Below are 13,285 nucleotides of genomic sequence, written 5' to 3' on the forward strand. Positions count from 1 at the left end.
GGTGGAACATACCTGTTGAAACATTAGGTTAATAGATTTTGCACATTAGAGCTAATAATGTCATGACCCGTGTTTCTGCTTATTTATTTTAAGGGTTTTCTGTGTTCAGTTTCTGTCCTGTGAGTTTTCGTTGTTTCTGCGTCTTCCCCATTGATTGATCCCAGCTGTGTCTCGTTCCTGTGATTACCCTCCCAGTGTATTTAGTCCCACCTGTTGTCTGTGTTCCTCGTCTAATGTCGTATATCAGTTGTTGTGTGTGTGTCGGCTCCCTGCCGACACACACTGCCGTGCTGCCTGTATTGGACTGTTTGAGCTCTCTTTATTAAATCATCATCATCATCATCACCATAACCTGGGTCTCAGCGTTAATCCTCACCACCTCACAATCACCGCTTCATGACAAATAACTGATTAGTGAGATCCAACAATTTATTCCTGTTGCAGCTGATTTGGCGCTGGTTTGTTCGAAATGCGAAGAAAGTCTTGGATTTATTTTCAAATCTGTCTCTGAAAATCACAGAATGGCAACACTCTGTTTTCCTGAATTTGCTGCTAAAACCTTTGTCTTGTTATCATCTCATGGCCATCAATGCCTCTCTTAATGCATCTGATTTGAATCCTGCAGCACAGTGGAAACTGTCAGAATTGTCAAGGGAATAATGACCGGATGGGAAGCGTCTGTTGGTTTATGCGAGTTCTGTGTTCACGAGGTCCATTAGCATGCAGAACCAGTCGGTTTTGAAGGAGTAGAGTCAAACTCATTCATCGTCAAAAAGCCAGTTGAGCAGCGGCCCCTTTTTATGACTTCATCTGTTTAATGTTTTTTCCCACCACAGACCTTCTCATGCTGTTTGTTCAGAAAGTATAATCTGGTTCTGTGTCATAAGTACAGCCACAAAATTATAGCTGCAGTGGCCATCAGACTTTCCCCAGCACTGTACCCAACCCCAGGCTTTGGGCAAACAACACTTTCCATCCATTCATCTTTCCAACAACACTGCCGCTGCAGGCAGCTGCATTTACACACCGTAAAATTAGACAAATTGACAGAGGAATGGCAAGTTTTACAAAAAAAAAAAGTGGAATTTGACCAAGTCCAGAGGTCTGGTGTAGGTGAAACTGATGGTTTAGAGTAAAGCACGGATATTCATGAGCCTCAGTTGTTTCAATGCAGAAAAAAGATCCCATGTACCAGAAGGATTATGAGTGAATGTTTGCTCAGGTGGAAAGAGGAGCAAGAAATTATCCAAAACATTGTTGATTAATCAGTTTGTTTGAACTGGTGTTAAAGCTGGGACATACGCCTGCTATTACTTCAATAAAGTTTTAAACTCTACTGTGAAAATCATGTTGCATTAAAAAACAATGCATGATGGCTAAATGTTTCAGATTTATTTGGTGGAAAATAGCTGAACTTTTACATGAGGAAAAACATTTAAACTTGTATTGGGCGGTGGCAGAAAAGCACTCCAATCACAAGATACAACATGTGAATAATTCCCTGTGAAGCTTCACAAAAAGCTGCACTTTATAAAAGGTTCAGGCCTGAACAGCAGCCTGTTAGCAAGACAAAAGTATGAGGGGCCAATGGAGCGGAAACGAAAGGAGCTCTTCCGATCATTCCTGTTTAGGTAACACTGTTTTGTCACTACAGTTGGCAACCAGTAAGCAACATGTGTGTTAACCACAGGTGATGGCTGACTAATTAGCCAGTTTATATCAGGTTGTTATATTCCCAATATTAAGCTATAATAAGGAGAATGGAAAAATGCATAATATTCTGTACAATAAGAATTCTTGGATAAAAATTACTACTTGTACAGGAAATATTGATAAAACACTAATAATTAGACATGCAACAATCGTGCTTTTCTTGTGATTTCACCTCTCTTTACTTACTTGGTGTTGGTAGTCACCTGTCGACAGGCACCTTCTGACACCCAACCACAGTACGGGTCCCTGGAGGCTATACAGGATCTGAAGGACGGTCATTATTAACCTCACATATTTTACAAACTGGAATTATTAAAAAAAAAAAAAAATTCAACAAACAGATGTAAAGGCTGGAATTCCCACATACTTCTTGCATCTTCCATGCCTTTCACAGCGAGACAGCGGCACTTTGACCACACAGGAGGTGAAAGCCACCCACAGAGCGTTACTCTTGCTGTCTATCTGCATCCCGATGATGCGCTTGTCTTCCACGCCATCTATACTGCACCTAGAAAAGCCAAAAGAGAGGGTCAAATGTTTGATTTATATTTTAATGCAATGAAAAAGACCAAAGAGAGGTCAGGACAACACAATAAGATTAAGAGGGGATTTAAGAGTTAGTTTCAAGAACAAAGTACGCAGATTAAGATGCAGCAGACAGATGAACTGTGGGCTCAGCAAGAAAACGGATAATGCTAGCCGAGTGTACACGAGGTCAGGAGCAGAGTGGGAGATAAAGAGAGATAAGAAAAAAGGGTGATACGGATACAACAGATAAACAGACAGATGGGCGCTGTGAGCAGTCAGCAGCACTTAAGTGTAAAATCCACCAACAGTAACTCAAGCCCATCCATCCCTTCCGCACGCGACCACTCCTCCACCCCCGTTAGCCGACTTTGTCTCCACTGCCCTGCAGGAGCACGTTCTAATCCCTCTGGGGTGTGTCGAGCATCCTTCTATCCTGTCTTTCCCTCCGTCCTGGCATCCCGCTTCTGGGATTTAATCTCCTGTTCACAGAGCTCTGGTCCTGCATTATCGCTCGCAATTAGGGCTTAGAGTCCATCTACACTGGGTAATGCACAACAATCGGGCCTGCGTTGATCTAGCTGGCCAGGCAGGGAGGCAAAGTCACTTACTGTACGCGACTGAAGCCAGATGGCCAGCAGCCGGCGAATGCTCTGCTGCAGCCAGCAGGAGAGAGGGGGGAGAAGGAAGGGAGCTGGTTGGAAGGGGGAGAGGAAGAGACACGGAAACAAGGAAGGACCTTCATCTCCTTCACATGGTCTCTGAATGCAAAAGTGTTGACCTTTTTTTTCCAACACTAACCTTTGTAGCAAAATCAAAGTCTAGTGTTTTTAATTGGGACTTGTGGAGTGAAAGGTGGAAAGTGTTTTAAAAATTTGGATTTACCCCTTTTCCAGATTACTTCATTTGAAGTTCCACATAGCGCTCTAACTAAACCCGCAAGTCTTCCAGATTTGCACCACCAGCTCAAACTCACTGAAAACAATTTACGTAAAAATTAATTCTCAAGATTCCTAATTGTTTTTAGTACGGACTTTGACTGTCTCATTCTGGGCCAAAAGTTTTATTTTATTCTCCTTTGACCAAACTGTGAATTGCATTTCTTATGACTTTCTTCATGTGACTTTAATAGTCATTCAGTCAAAAGATTCTCCCACCTCAGCTGTAGATCTTTCAGATGTTCAAATTCAAGTCAATTCAAAAACACCATTTTGATCCCAAAAGGAAACTAAACCGAGATCAATTCAAAAACACCATTTTGATCCCAAAAGGAAACTAAACCGAGATCAATTCAAAAACACCATTTTGATCCCAAAAGGAAACTAAACCGAGATGTTCAAAGCTTAGAATATTGTTTTCTAATTGACCATTGCTGCACTGACTTGTCTGCTCCTTAATCTTCATGACACTGTTTGCTGTACAAAATTCAGACAAATTTTTAACCTAAATGCACTGAAATAATTTCAAAATGCCTGGCATTTTCCATGAACATCTTGCAAAAAGAGTCTATCTTCATCAACTGTCTGTGCTGACATAGAAAATTTGTAACATTTTAAAATCGCAGTCGGGGTTCAGAAAAAATCTTTCCAACGGCCGCAAACAGCCCCACGGCCACACTTTGGTACTTATTATGCTCTAACCCTTCAGTTTCTCGTCTTTGGTTTTCATGACTGTTTTCTCTCTCCTGTGTCCGTACTGCCACCCCCCCTCTCATTCATTACCTCTCAACCAAATATTTGCTCTGGCAGGACTGCACTACATCAGATTTTTCTTTTTTTTTTTTTCTATTGCACGACAGCTCTCTGTTCACCGTTCTCAGCAAAGTTTGGGGTTAGAAAGGCTCATCTATATGGCACAAACCTACAAAGATGTGATAAATTAGCGGGACATCCGATGCTGGCTCTGAAGACAAACGCGGCCCTCTGCCTGAGCATGTACGTGTGTGTTTCCTTTAATCAGCCGGCATTTTGGAAAGAACTCGGCTCCAATGCGGTTGGGAACCGCACTCCAATGCTATCCAGAGCTTTAGTGTCTGTGTCTTTAATTTAGAACCTGTGGTTAGGCAAAGTGTAACTTGATAAAACTCCTTTAAATGATAGAGTAGCCATCTGGGTGACTGGCTTCACTTCAGAGCTTGGGTCGGGGGAACCGGCGGGTAGCGGTGGAGCTAGTGGGTTGGCTGACTTGATCGATGGTAGAACAGCAGAATGAAACACTTCTGAATCACTTAACACACACATACAGAGATTAGGGAGAAAAAAAAACTGGCCCTCTTTTGTTTGTGGCAACTGTATCCATGTGTTCCCTCTATTGGACACACATGCTCACAAAGCTACGTACTTGTCCGGATTGTAGACGTTGAGCTCCTCGAGGAACAGGCTGTCGTTCAGGAAGCCTTTGTTCATTTTGGCCAGAAATTTCAGGATGATGCCCTTCTCGGATCCCAGGAACACGACCGTGTGGTTCCTGTGGGGGCCCGCCTCGTTGTCCACCACGATCCGCGTCAGGCGATACCTGGAAGAAGGATTACCGGGTAAAGTAAATCAACCAATCAGTTGATTAGTGCAATTTGCAAACACACATAACGATGTTTGAAAGAGCAATAAATGGTGACGCACATCAAGTAAATGTTTTGAGGTGAAGTCCAGATAATAACTGCAGAGCCAATCAGTTAATCACTTAATGGGCTTTTCATTGTGTATATCAAGTGTCTAAAAAAGACAACAGAGCAGGAGGGGGCTGTTATCTTGTTAATTAAATGTTATTTTATATTCATCAGACTGTCATAATGCCTGTAGGGGGTTAAAGGGAGAACAAAAACGTGACATCAAAGTGTCTCAAGCACCCGGAAACAAGCACACATTTATTTTCTGACTAATTGCTGAAGTTGAGACTATTTGACTCTGAACCTCGTCCATTTAATCTGTTAGAGCAACAACAGTACAGATTAGCTCCTGCAAAAATACCTTTTCTTTTTATGAGTCAAATCTGTTTTTAAGTTCAGGGACAAATAAATATTCTCAACAAAAAGGAGAATAATTGCACATTGGTTTATGTATTTTAATATATAATGTGGAGAATATATGTATTCTCCACATTGGAGATTGCATCTATTGGATCGGATTTGTTATGGCAACAGGGGCCGTTTTCAAAGGTTATGCAATAAATGTGTTTTTGTTGCACTTCATTGTTTGTGGTATAGATGGCAATATATATGATTTATTTTTCAGAATAATAATTGCATTGTACTTACAATTGTACCAAATGTGGTGATAACTCCGAAACAAAATATGAAAAATGTCTGTTTTTCTGCTTCAGTGTACCATGGTGTTTCCTTGGTGGTAGCAGTGGGATTTCAACCCATTCCCTGTATTACAGTACCATTCCTAGATGGTAACAAGGTTCACCAAAAACAGCCCAGATAGCTCAAAGTTGTTTTAATGAGATGTCAGTGAAGGTTCTGGAATGACTGAACATTTTTCTTCATGTATAGGGCATACAGGAAGCACAGCACTGCCCCTCACAAAACTGTTGTTGTACACATTTGTCAGCTGCCAGAAATAGCACTACTATTTCTATAAGGGGAAAAAAGAAATATGAATTTAGATTTTCTGGCTGCTAAAAGCAACCACAGTATTGCTTTAGTAGCCTTGGCGTTTTTGCATGCAGTGTTGGACGGACATCTCTTGAATGAGTTTGTGAAAACTACTACTAATGTATGTATAAAAATATTAAAAAAATAAAGTGTTTATTACCAGATTATTTTCATAACTCTACTACTTAAGTAGTATAAGTACAAGGTTTATATGTTAAATTTGATATTAGAAAAAGAAGCTGCCTGATTGATCCTGAAGTAAAATAATTTGTTATGCATTGTCTTAAATATTTCTGTAAATACAATGATATTGTGAAAGTGGGGTATTTTTACTCAAAAATGACTCAATCCATATCTAGCAGAAATAGAACTTCTAAATTTTGTCACCTTTACTTTGATGTTGGTACCTGGCTTGTTTTACTTTGCATTCTTTTGCATATCTGCTGGAACTCCTGCACCATGCACCTATAAATTTATTACCACGGCTTTATATAATTTGATAACCAGGCTGCTTTCATTTTTGACGGGTTGTTGAAAGATTTTACTGCAACTTAAAGCCATTAATATTTCATATAAAACCAAGAGGTGCTTGTCAAATATTACAGCGATGATTTAATAATAACTTCAATTATGTAGCGTCATGCAAATTCTCTGTTTACACTGAGGAAGATTCACTCGCATCGAGATGCCGAAAGCTTGAAGCTGAAAGAAAAGCTGACTGTACGACATAAATTTGACTGGCAATTATCATGGTAATGCATGTCATCCTGATGCAGTTGATCACAACCTTATTCCCAACACACATGTTCTATACAACTCTGCAATTGACACATATATTTCAGACGTTAAAGTACTGGATGTTCCACTAATTCCAGGTTATTTTCTTATATTTGTGTCTTGCATGCCACACATTTCAGACATGTGGAACATGTTTTTTTTTTTTGTTTTTTTTTAATATAGCAAGACTTATTGTAAAGCACATGGAGTTTATCTGCTGAGATTGGGGCTTTTCAATTTAATTAAATCTATTTCAATCAGAAGGAACTGACACAGCTGAGTGTTGGTTTACACCCCAGCCTGATTAAAGTGTCAAGATATAAGATATGGAGGAAGCTTTGTGATTTAGCTTTACTGTATTTCGGGCCTCTTTGTGGCATCTTGTATCCATACAGCCTGAGGTTGTTCCGTTTGTTCTCTAAAGTTAAGGGGTTGTTGCTAACTGGATTGGAGAATGTTTCGAGATGGACGCTTCAAAAACACAGATTAAGGCTTTAGGGGTTAATAGAACTAGATTGGATTTAAAGATTACCAATGAAAGCTTATCCGGAAATCTAGGAAGTCCACAATTGCCGTCATTAATGTTGACTGAGTGTTCCTTGTGTAAAATCAGTTTAAAAGTGATGCACAAATGTTCCTCTAAAGATATAATTTACTTGAAAAAGCACTAACCTACTCCTGCTTGCTTAAAGTTTCCCCTAAAATGGTCAGTGCCAATTCACAAAGCCAAAAATATGAAGTTATTAGGTTTTGATTCATTCAGTCTTAACAGGAGCTCCAAAGGGTATGAAATTAGGGTTTTAACTCACTAAAATAATACAATCTCAGTGAATAAGGCAAGGTCTGTCTTTCCTATTTTGATCCAGATAACAAAAATCACAGCGAGTGTAATTGTTCAGCATGTGTCTCCTTCTTTGAAGTGATTGACTGCGTCCAACTAGCTGAGCTCCCTGCCAAAACGCTGCAAATCTCGAGATAAAACAAAAAAAAAAGCGTCTTCATATTGAGCAGAAAGCCTATACTTGATATTCGGGTGTCCTCTCTGGGGTGTGACAAGGATCAAATCCTATTACTGATTTCATTTCCAGTTGACTTCAGCTCAAAATAGTAATCCACAATAAAACCCCAACAGGGGTTTTTATATCCACTCCACATGCCTTTGTGATACTTTTCAAGCTTAAATAATTCTTTCAGCAATTGGCCCGCATGTTAATCGACATGTTCTGCTGATTGGGGTGATATTTCAAATCAGAAACACTAATGAGCTCTTTCATGCTAAGCTGTTTATATTGTAACAGAGACAACACAGCAACTCGGGTCTGATATGCCAAAATAAAAGCTTTTATCAAGGAATATTGATAAAATATTCCTTGCCCGCCACTGAGGCATGTCATGGATGTGCCCAGAACTGCTAACTCCAGAGCAGCTTTAGGTAAGAAGAAGAAATGTGAGGATATAATTATTTTCATTAGGAATATGTTGAAGTGCTGGAGTTCAGCTTAAATGAGTAAGGATTTTTCCACCTAACCAGTTCCAGACCTAAATGGAGGTCAGTGCACCACTAAAGCGCCGCTGCTTGCATTGAAAATCCAGTGCTATCTTGGCACCATCTCTTAGCTGGACCTGAAGAAAAATCTGCCTTTATTGGGGTTGGAGACCAACAGTCTGCATGAGTTTTAAACATTACATTACATGTGAGGTAATTTTTTTTTTTTTTATTTAGACCAGAACAATAAAAAAAATACGGCAATTCTGTTCATTGTCTGTCATCTTTATGGGTTTTTAGGTGGTTTTGAATAGTCTGGAATATCATTTAAACATTTTCCAGGTCTGGATGAGTATGTATGGGAGAAGCCTGAAAGGAATATTTAGTTTTCCATGTTTTGTCCCTCTTCCCACTGTTTAAAAGATCTGTCCATTCATACAATATGAGCTGTTTAAATGTTTCCTTATCATCAGATGGACTTAGAAACACAAACAATGTTTTTAACTGATTTTATAAATGCTGTTTGCAGCTCTTCAGGCTTATAACAATTAAAGATCTAAAATGCTGGTCTTTGTTGCCAAACAACAATAATCAGACTGTCACTTAAAACAGCCATTATATGTTAGACTGATAACATTAAGATGTCGGTTTGCTGGGATGACGAGAAAAGAAACTGTCTCCCTGCAGTGCAGTCATCTACAGAGATACAAAAAAACAAGTTAGTCATTCACAGGAAGTGGTGATATAACTTTGTCTTCTAAGAACAAATCAGTTCTTAAGTATTGATCTAAAGATTCAGTTGGATGTAAACCACTTGAAACGTGTGTTTGATAAAATCTTTTGTGCATAGCTTAAAAAAAATCAAATAAACCTTTAAGATCAAACAACAAGCATCATGGTGCAGTAGGTTTTAGGAAACCTTCAGGGCACAGGGGGAAAAGCCACATTAACTAAAAAGAAGTCTGCACTCCAGTGTACTGTCTGGGGAAGCTTCAAGTCAAGAGAGGGAAAAAAAAATGTCTTTAATAAGACCTTATAGATGTTTTCAATGAGCTAAGGATCAAGATAAACACCAGTGAGTATCTTAAATACTCACTCCAAAGATTACTACTCTGTTGTGTAGGGGAAAAAAGATAGCAAGGTCTGAATTAGTGTTTCCTCCACTCCAAGAAAAATAGGTCAGTTGCGGGTTTGTGATGGAGCACTACTGTCTTTTAATGAGTCTAACTCTCTGAGCAGCACTTCAGATAATTGCCAGCCTGGGCTGAAGAGGCTCACGGACCTCTGACGACGGCGGGCTTTTTGGAGTGCAAGGTACTCACCGCACCATGGTCTTGAGAAACCAGGGCCTGTGGGCGATAGAGGGCACAGCCTCGTCCATCAGGGGATGCATCTTGATGAAGTTCAGAGTGTCGTCAGGGAACTCATTGGATACCTTGTACCTCTCCATGGATGGAGTGCCGGCACAGCTGCCAGGTCTGCAAATGCAGTGGAGGGAGAGGACGATAACAAAATGTGAGAAACGGGGAAAGAAAAGTGTCATAAGGAGGAAACGTTTAAATGGAAAAAAACTGTTTAAAACGAGAAGCCGCCAGAAGACAGAAAGTCTAATTCCCTTAAAATCAATAAGACTGAAGTCATAAATGGCTAAACACTTATTCCTAGAGCCTTCGGTCAAACAGGAGGACACATGATGTCTTCTTTTCTGAGTTTGGGGTAATACACTGAGACATTCTATCAGTGTGATCCGTTTACAGGAGCTGGTAAAAAAGAAGCTGCTTTTGATAGCATATCCTCTTTGCAGGCATGTCGCCTCGGAGAGCTTGTAAAACCTCTTTACAGTGCGCTCTTTGATACCCTTTCACAGCACATAACACACACCAGGTCCCTGAAATGTCAGACAGCTGGCCTTGCACTGTAGATACGTAAAAGACCAAGCCTTAAAATACACATTTGAGCGTCGTCCAGAGAAATAGCTTTAAGATGCGCATATGTGGTGCTGCTGGTAGAGACATTTCAGTCAGATTTGCTCCGTTTTCCCACTTTTTCTTTCCCGTTTGAGAACTGGAAGTAATTTTACGAAAGCATATGTGGTTTGACTCGGATGGTGAGGCCTCCTCCCAACATCCCGGGACGACCCTTCAAATGGGTTCACAAAACTGTGGCTAAATCTGAAAGTTTTTAAATACAAACGAGATCCTGCAGAATGTGAGAGAGCTGCGGATAAACCAAGAACTGTTAATGTTAGTGAATTGGCTGATTTTCAGCTTTGTGGTCCTGACCAATCTGAAGGATTTTTCAACCTCATTAGGCAGTCAAGAGGAAGCTCTAAAGGCGAAAGGATCTATGTAAAATATCTTTTTGCTATGGAGGTATATCACCTCTTCAGGCTGAAACAGGACCTGTAGCAAGATGTAAAAAGGCTAAATTTGCTTTGTTTTATCCTGTTGAGCTTTCAAACTTTGCCTATCATGGTGAACATCCTGAATGATTTGTAAATATCAGATTATCTGGTAAGAATCAACATTCCTTGAAGTCAAGATGTTAAAGGCAAGTGGAAATGTGCAGTCTTTTTTTTTAATTAATCTATTTTTAAATGATAAAATCTGCCTGATTAGCAACTTCTTTACAATGTAAAAATACTTTGAATTCCTACATAAACATCAGCAGATTAAAGCTTTTCAAGAACCAAATGTGGGAAACTGGCTACAAAACTTTGATCATTGACTTCCTGCTAAAAGAAAACACATTTAACTGTAAAATCCGGAGCCTAAAGTGGATTCCCAAATCTATGAGGCCGCTGAAATAAGCTACAGAATAATATCTGCTGTTAGTTTGCAGGGTATGCACACACACACATGCACGCATATGGACGGCAGAACCGAAACAGACATGTATTAAATATGAAAATCTGTAAATGATTGGGTTTGGGAGTCTAGCACATGGAGGAACAGACTGCCACAGGACCGGACCTTGGTGGCATTGTTGCAGCTCTCCATCTGCTTGCCTGTAGATAAAAAGGGTCTGAATGCGGCAGAGAGCAGAAATTTAATCAATCCCATCAATTACTGCAGTAAGCAAATGTGAGCATATCTGCTTCTAGAAATGTCTGACCTCACTCAGGGTAAACAAGTCGTTATATACACTAATCAAGGTAAAAAGGGTGAACTCACTCATATACATTCATTTATGCATTAAATTAGCAATGTAGAGCTTGTGTTTTGTAGAAGAATCAAATCCCCTGGCTTTAAGTGAGGACCTATACACCCACCAACAATTATCGTAGCCCAGATCTTTGTAGTAAATCTGTTTTTCTTTTTCTTCCCTTCAGGATATAAGAAAAACTCTCAGTGCTCTAATTAACAAGAGATAGATGGGAGATTGATCAGGTCGGTACATTTGTGGAATTAGCCAGCCATATTTAAAATGATCTCATGCTTCATTTGCTGATGCTTATGAAACTGCGGGTGGGGAGCAGGGGAGCTAATGTGTGCAACTATGAAAAAAAGATTGTGTTTATGCGATTGAGAGCGGATGTATGCTCAGTATTTTGCAAAAGTTTTCAAATCTCTTGGACTTTTCATCAAATTACAAGGAGAAACATAAATTTTTATCAGGGTTTCATGTGGTGGATCAACATAAAATAGCACAAAAAAAGAAGGTAAACACAGACAGTTTTCAAGTAAAATAAAATTATTATTCTGCTGATGCCCCAAAATAAAGAACACTTCTGATCAGCCTGAACACACCTTCCATGATGAAAGATGGTGGTGGTAAAAAAATGCTTTTCTACTGCAGGGAAAGGAAAAAAATATCATAGTAAGTGGCAAGATGGACAAAACCTAATTCTGGGGAAAACCTCAAAGACCTGAGACAAGATTGTTGTCCAGCAGGGCAGGACAACAAGCCTAAACATGGAGAGATTCTGTAGCAAGACCTGAAAAATTGATGTTGACATATGCTCTGCATCCAGCCTAACCCAGCTGGGTTGTTTTGCAAGGAAGGATGAGCAGAAAATGTCACTCTGGATGTGCAAAGCTGCTGGAGACATTCCTCAAAAGGTGTTTCTACAAAGACTCAGGGGGGCTGAATACACATGCACTCCACGGTTCTCAAACCTTTCTCAAAATTTTGAAAACCAGGAATCATTTTCCCTCCAGTTCACAATTATGAACTACTCCTTGTTGGTCTATCACATAAAAAGTATTCAAATAACCTGAACGTGAAATGGTTGAAGCATTGTGAATAGTTCTGCAAGGAATTGTAGATGATGTGCAGCAGATGTTCAAAAGAGATGATTAGAATAACAGAAGTGCAAGTAGGTGATTAGATAACAGTCATTTTCAGTTTTCTAAAGAAATGACTTGCGTGATTGAGAGCAGTTTTTGAGAGTAATGACAGAAAGACAGTCGATTCTGTATTTAATGCATTTGCCATGTGTGGGTGTGTGCGTGTGTGTGTGTTGCTTGTCTGTACCTTGGCTTGGGAACCCTCTCTTCAGGAAAAGGCGTCCAGGTGGAGTCTGGGGATTTCTGCTCTTTGAATCGCCCAGTGAAGGCGCGGGCCACCTCCGCCATGTCGTAGGCACACACTGCTGAACCTGGAATGCTGCCATAACACAAAAACACACACATTAAAGTAAGGAAACAATGCATAAACAAGCCACTGTCTGAACATTTCACAAGGAAACATCTTGCCAATTCTGGACTATCACTGAGAGACAGAGACATGGATTTACAATCCATTTACAGAGGCGTTTAAATCTCCTGCCTTGTTTTAAATTTCGAAGGAGAACTTGTTGCATTTCTAAAAGCAATCATTCTTCATAGCATTTCATACATAAAGTGGATATAAGAAGTCTACATCCCACTGTTTAGCACCAGTTTTGTGTCATTTGAAAACACTAGACCAATGTAAACGTTTTCAGATCCACCTTTAAACCTGCCCAATATTTCCCTGGAATCCTTTAGATGAGAACAAAAAAACACTTAAAAAATTAAATTACCAAAGTTAAACAAATGCAGGGTAGAAATATGATAAACCCCAAATGAAGTTTGGCTGATATTTTCTGACATCTTCTGGGTCACATCACACCTAAAACCATCAGAGACAGTCCATACCACAGGTCTCTATCAAAAGGCTCCAGTCAGGAGAAGGCTGCAAAACAATTTCCAATGAACCAAAACCAA

General features: G+C 39.8%; 1 protein-coding gene across 1 annotated transcript in view; it reads right to left on the reverse strand.

Annotated features, from left to right (window-relative positions):
- Window positions 1–13,285, reverse strand: part of LOC103141820 (semaphorin-6A-like) — a 116,923-nt gene that overhangs the window by 8,865 nt on the left and 94,773 nt on the right. Inside the window, exons 11-15 of the mRNA XM_016674038.1 lie at window positions 12,573–12,704; window positions 9,419–9,574; window positions 4,579–4,752; window positions 2,081–2,221; window positions 1,900–1,977 (exon numbers count right to left, since the gene is read on the reverse strand). Of these exons, the coding sequence (XP_016529524.1) occupies window positions 1,900–1,977; window positions 2,081–2,221; window positions 4,579–4,752; window positions 9,419–9,574; window positions 12,573–12,704 (681 nt within the window). The remainder of the gene's footprint in view (window positions 1–1,899; window positions 1,978–2,080; window positions 2,222–4,578; window positions 4,753–9,418; window positions 9,575–12,572; window positions 12,705–13,285) is intronic.

Source organism: Poecilia formosa, unplaced genomic scaffold (genome assembly GCF_000485575.1).
Source record: "Poecilia formosa unplaced genomic scaffold, Poecilia_formosa-5.1.2 Scaffold89, whole genome shotgun sequence".
Lineage (NCBI taxonomy): Eukaryota > Metazoa > Chordata > Actinopteri > Cyprinodontiformes > Poeciliidae > Poecilia > Poecilia formosa.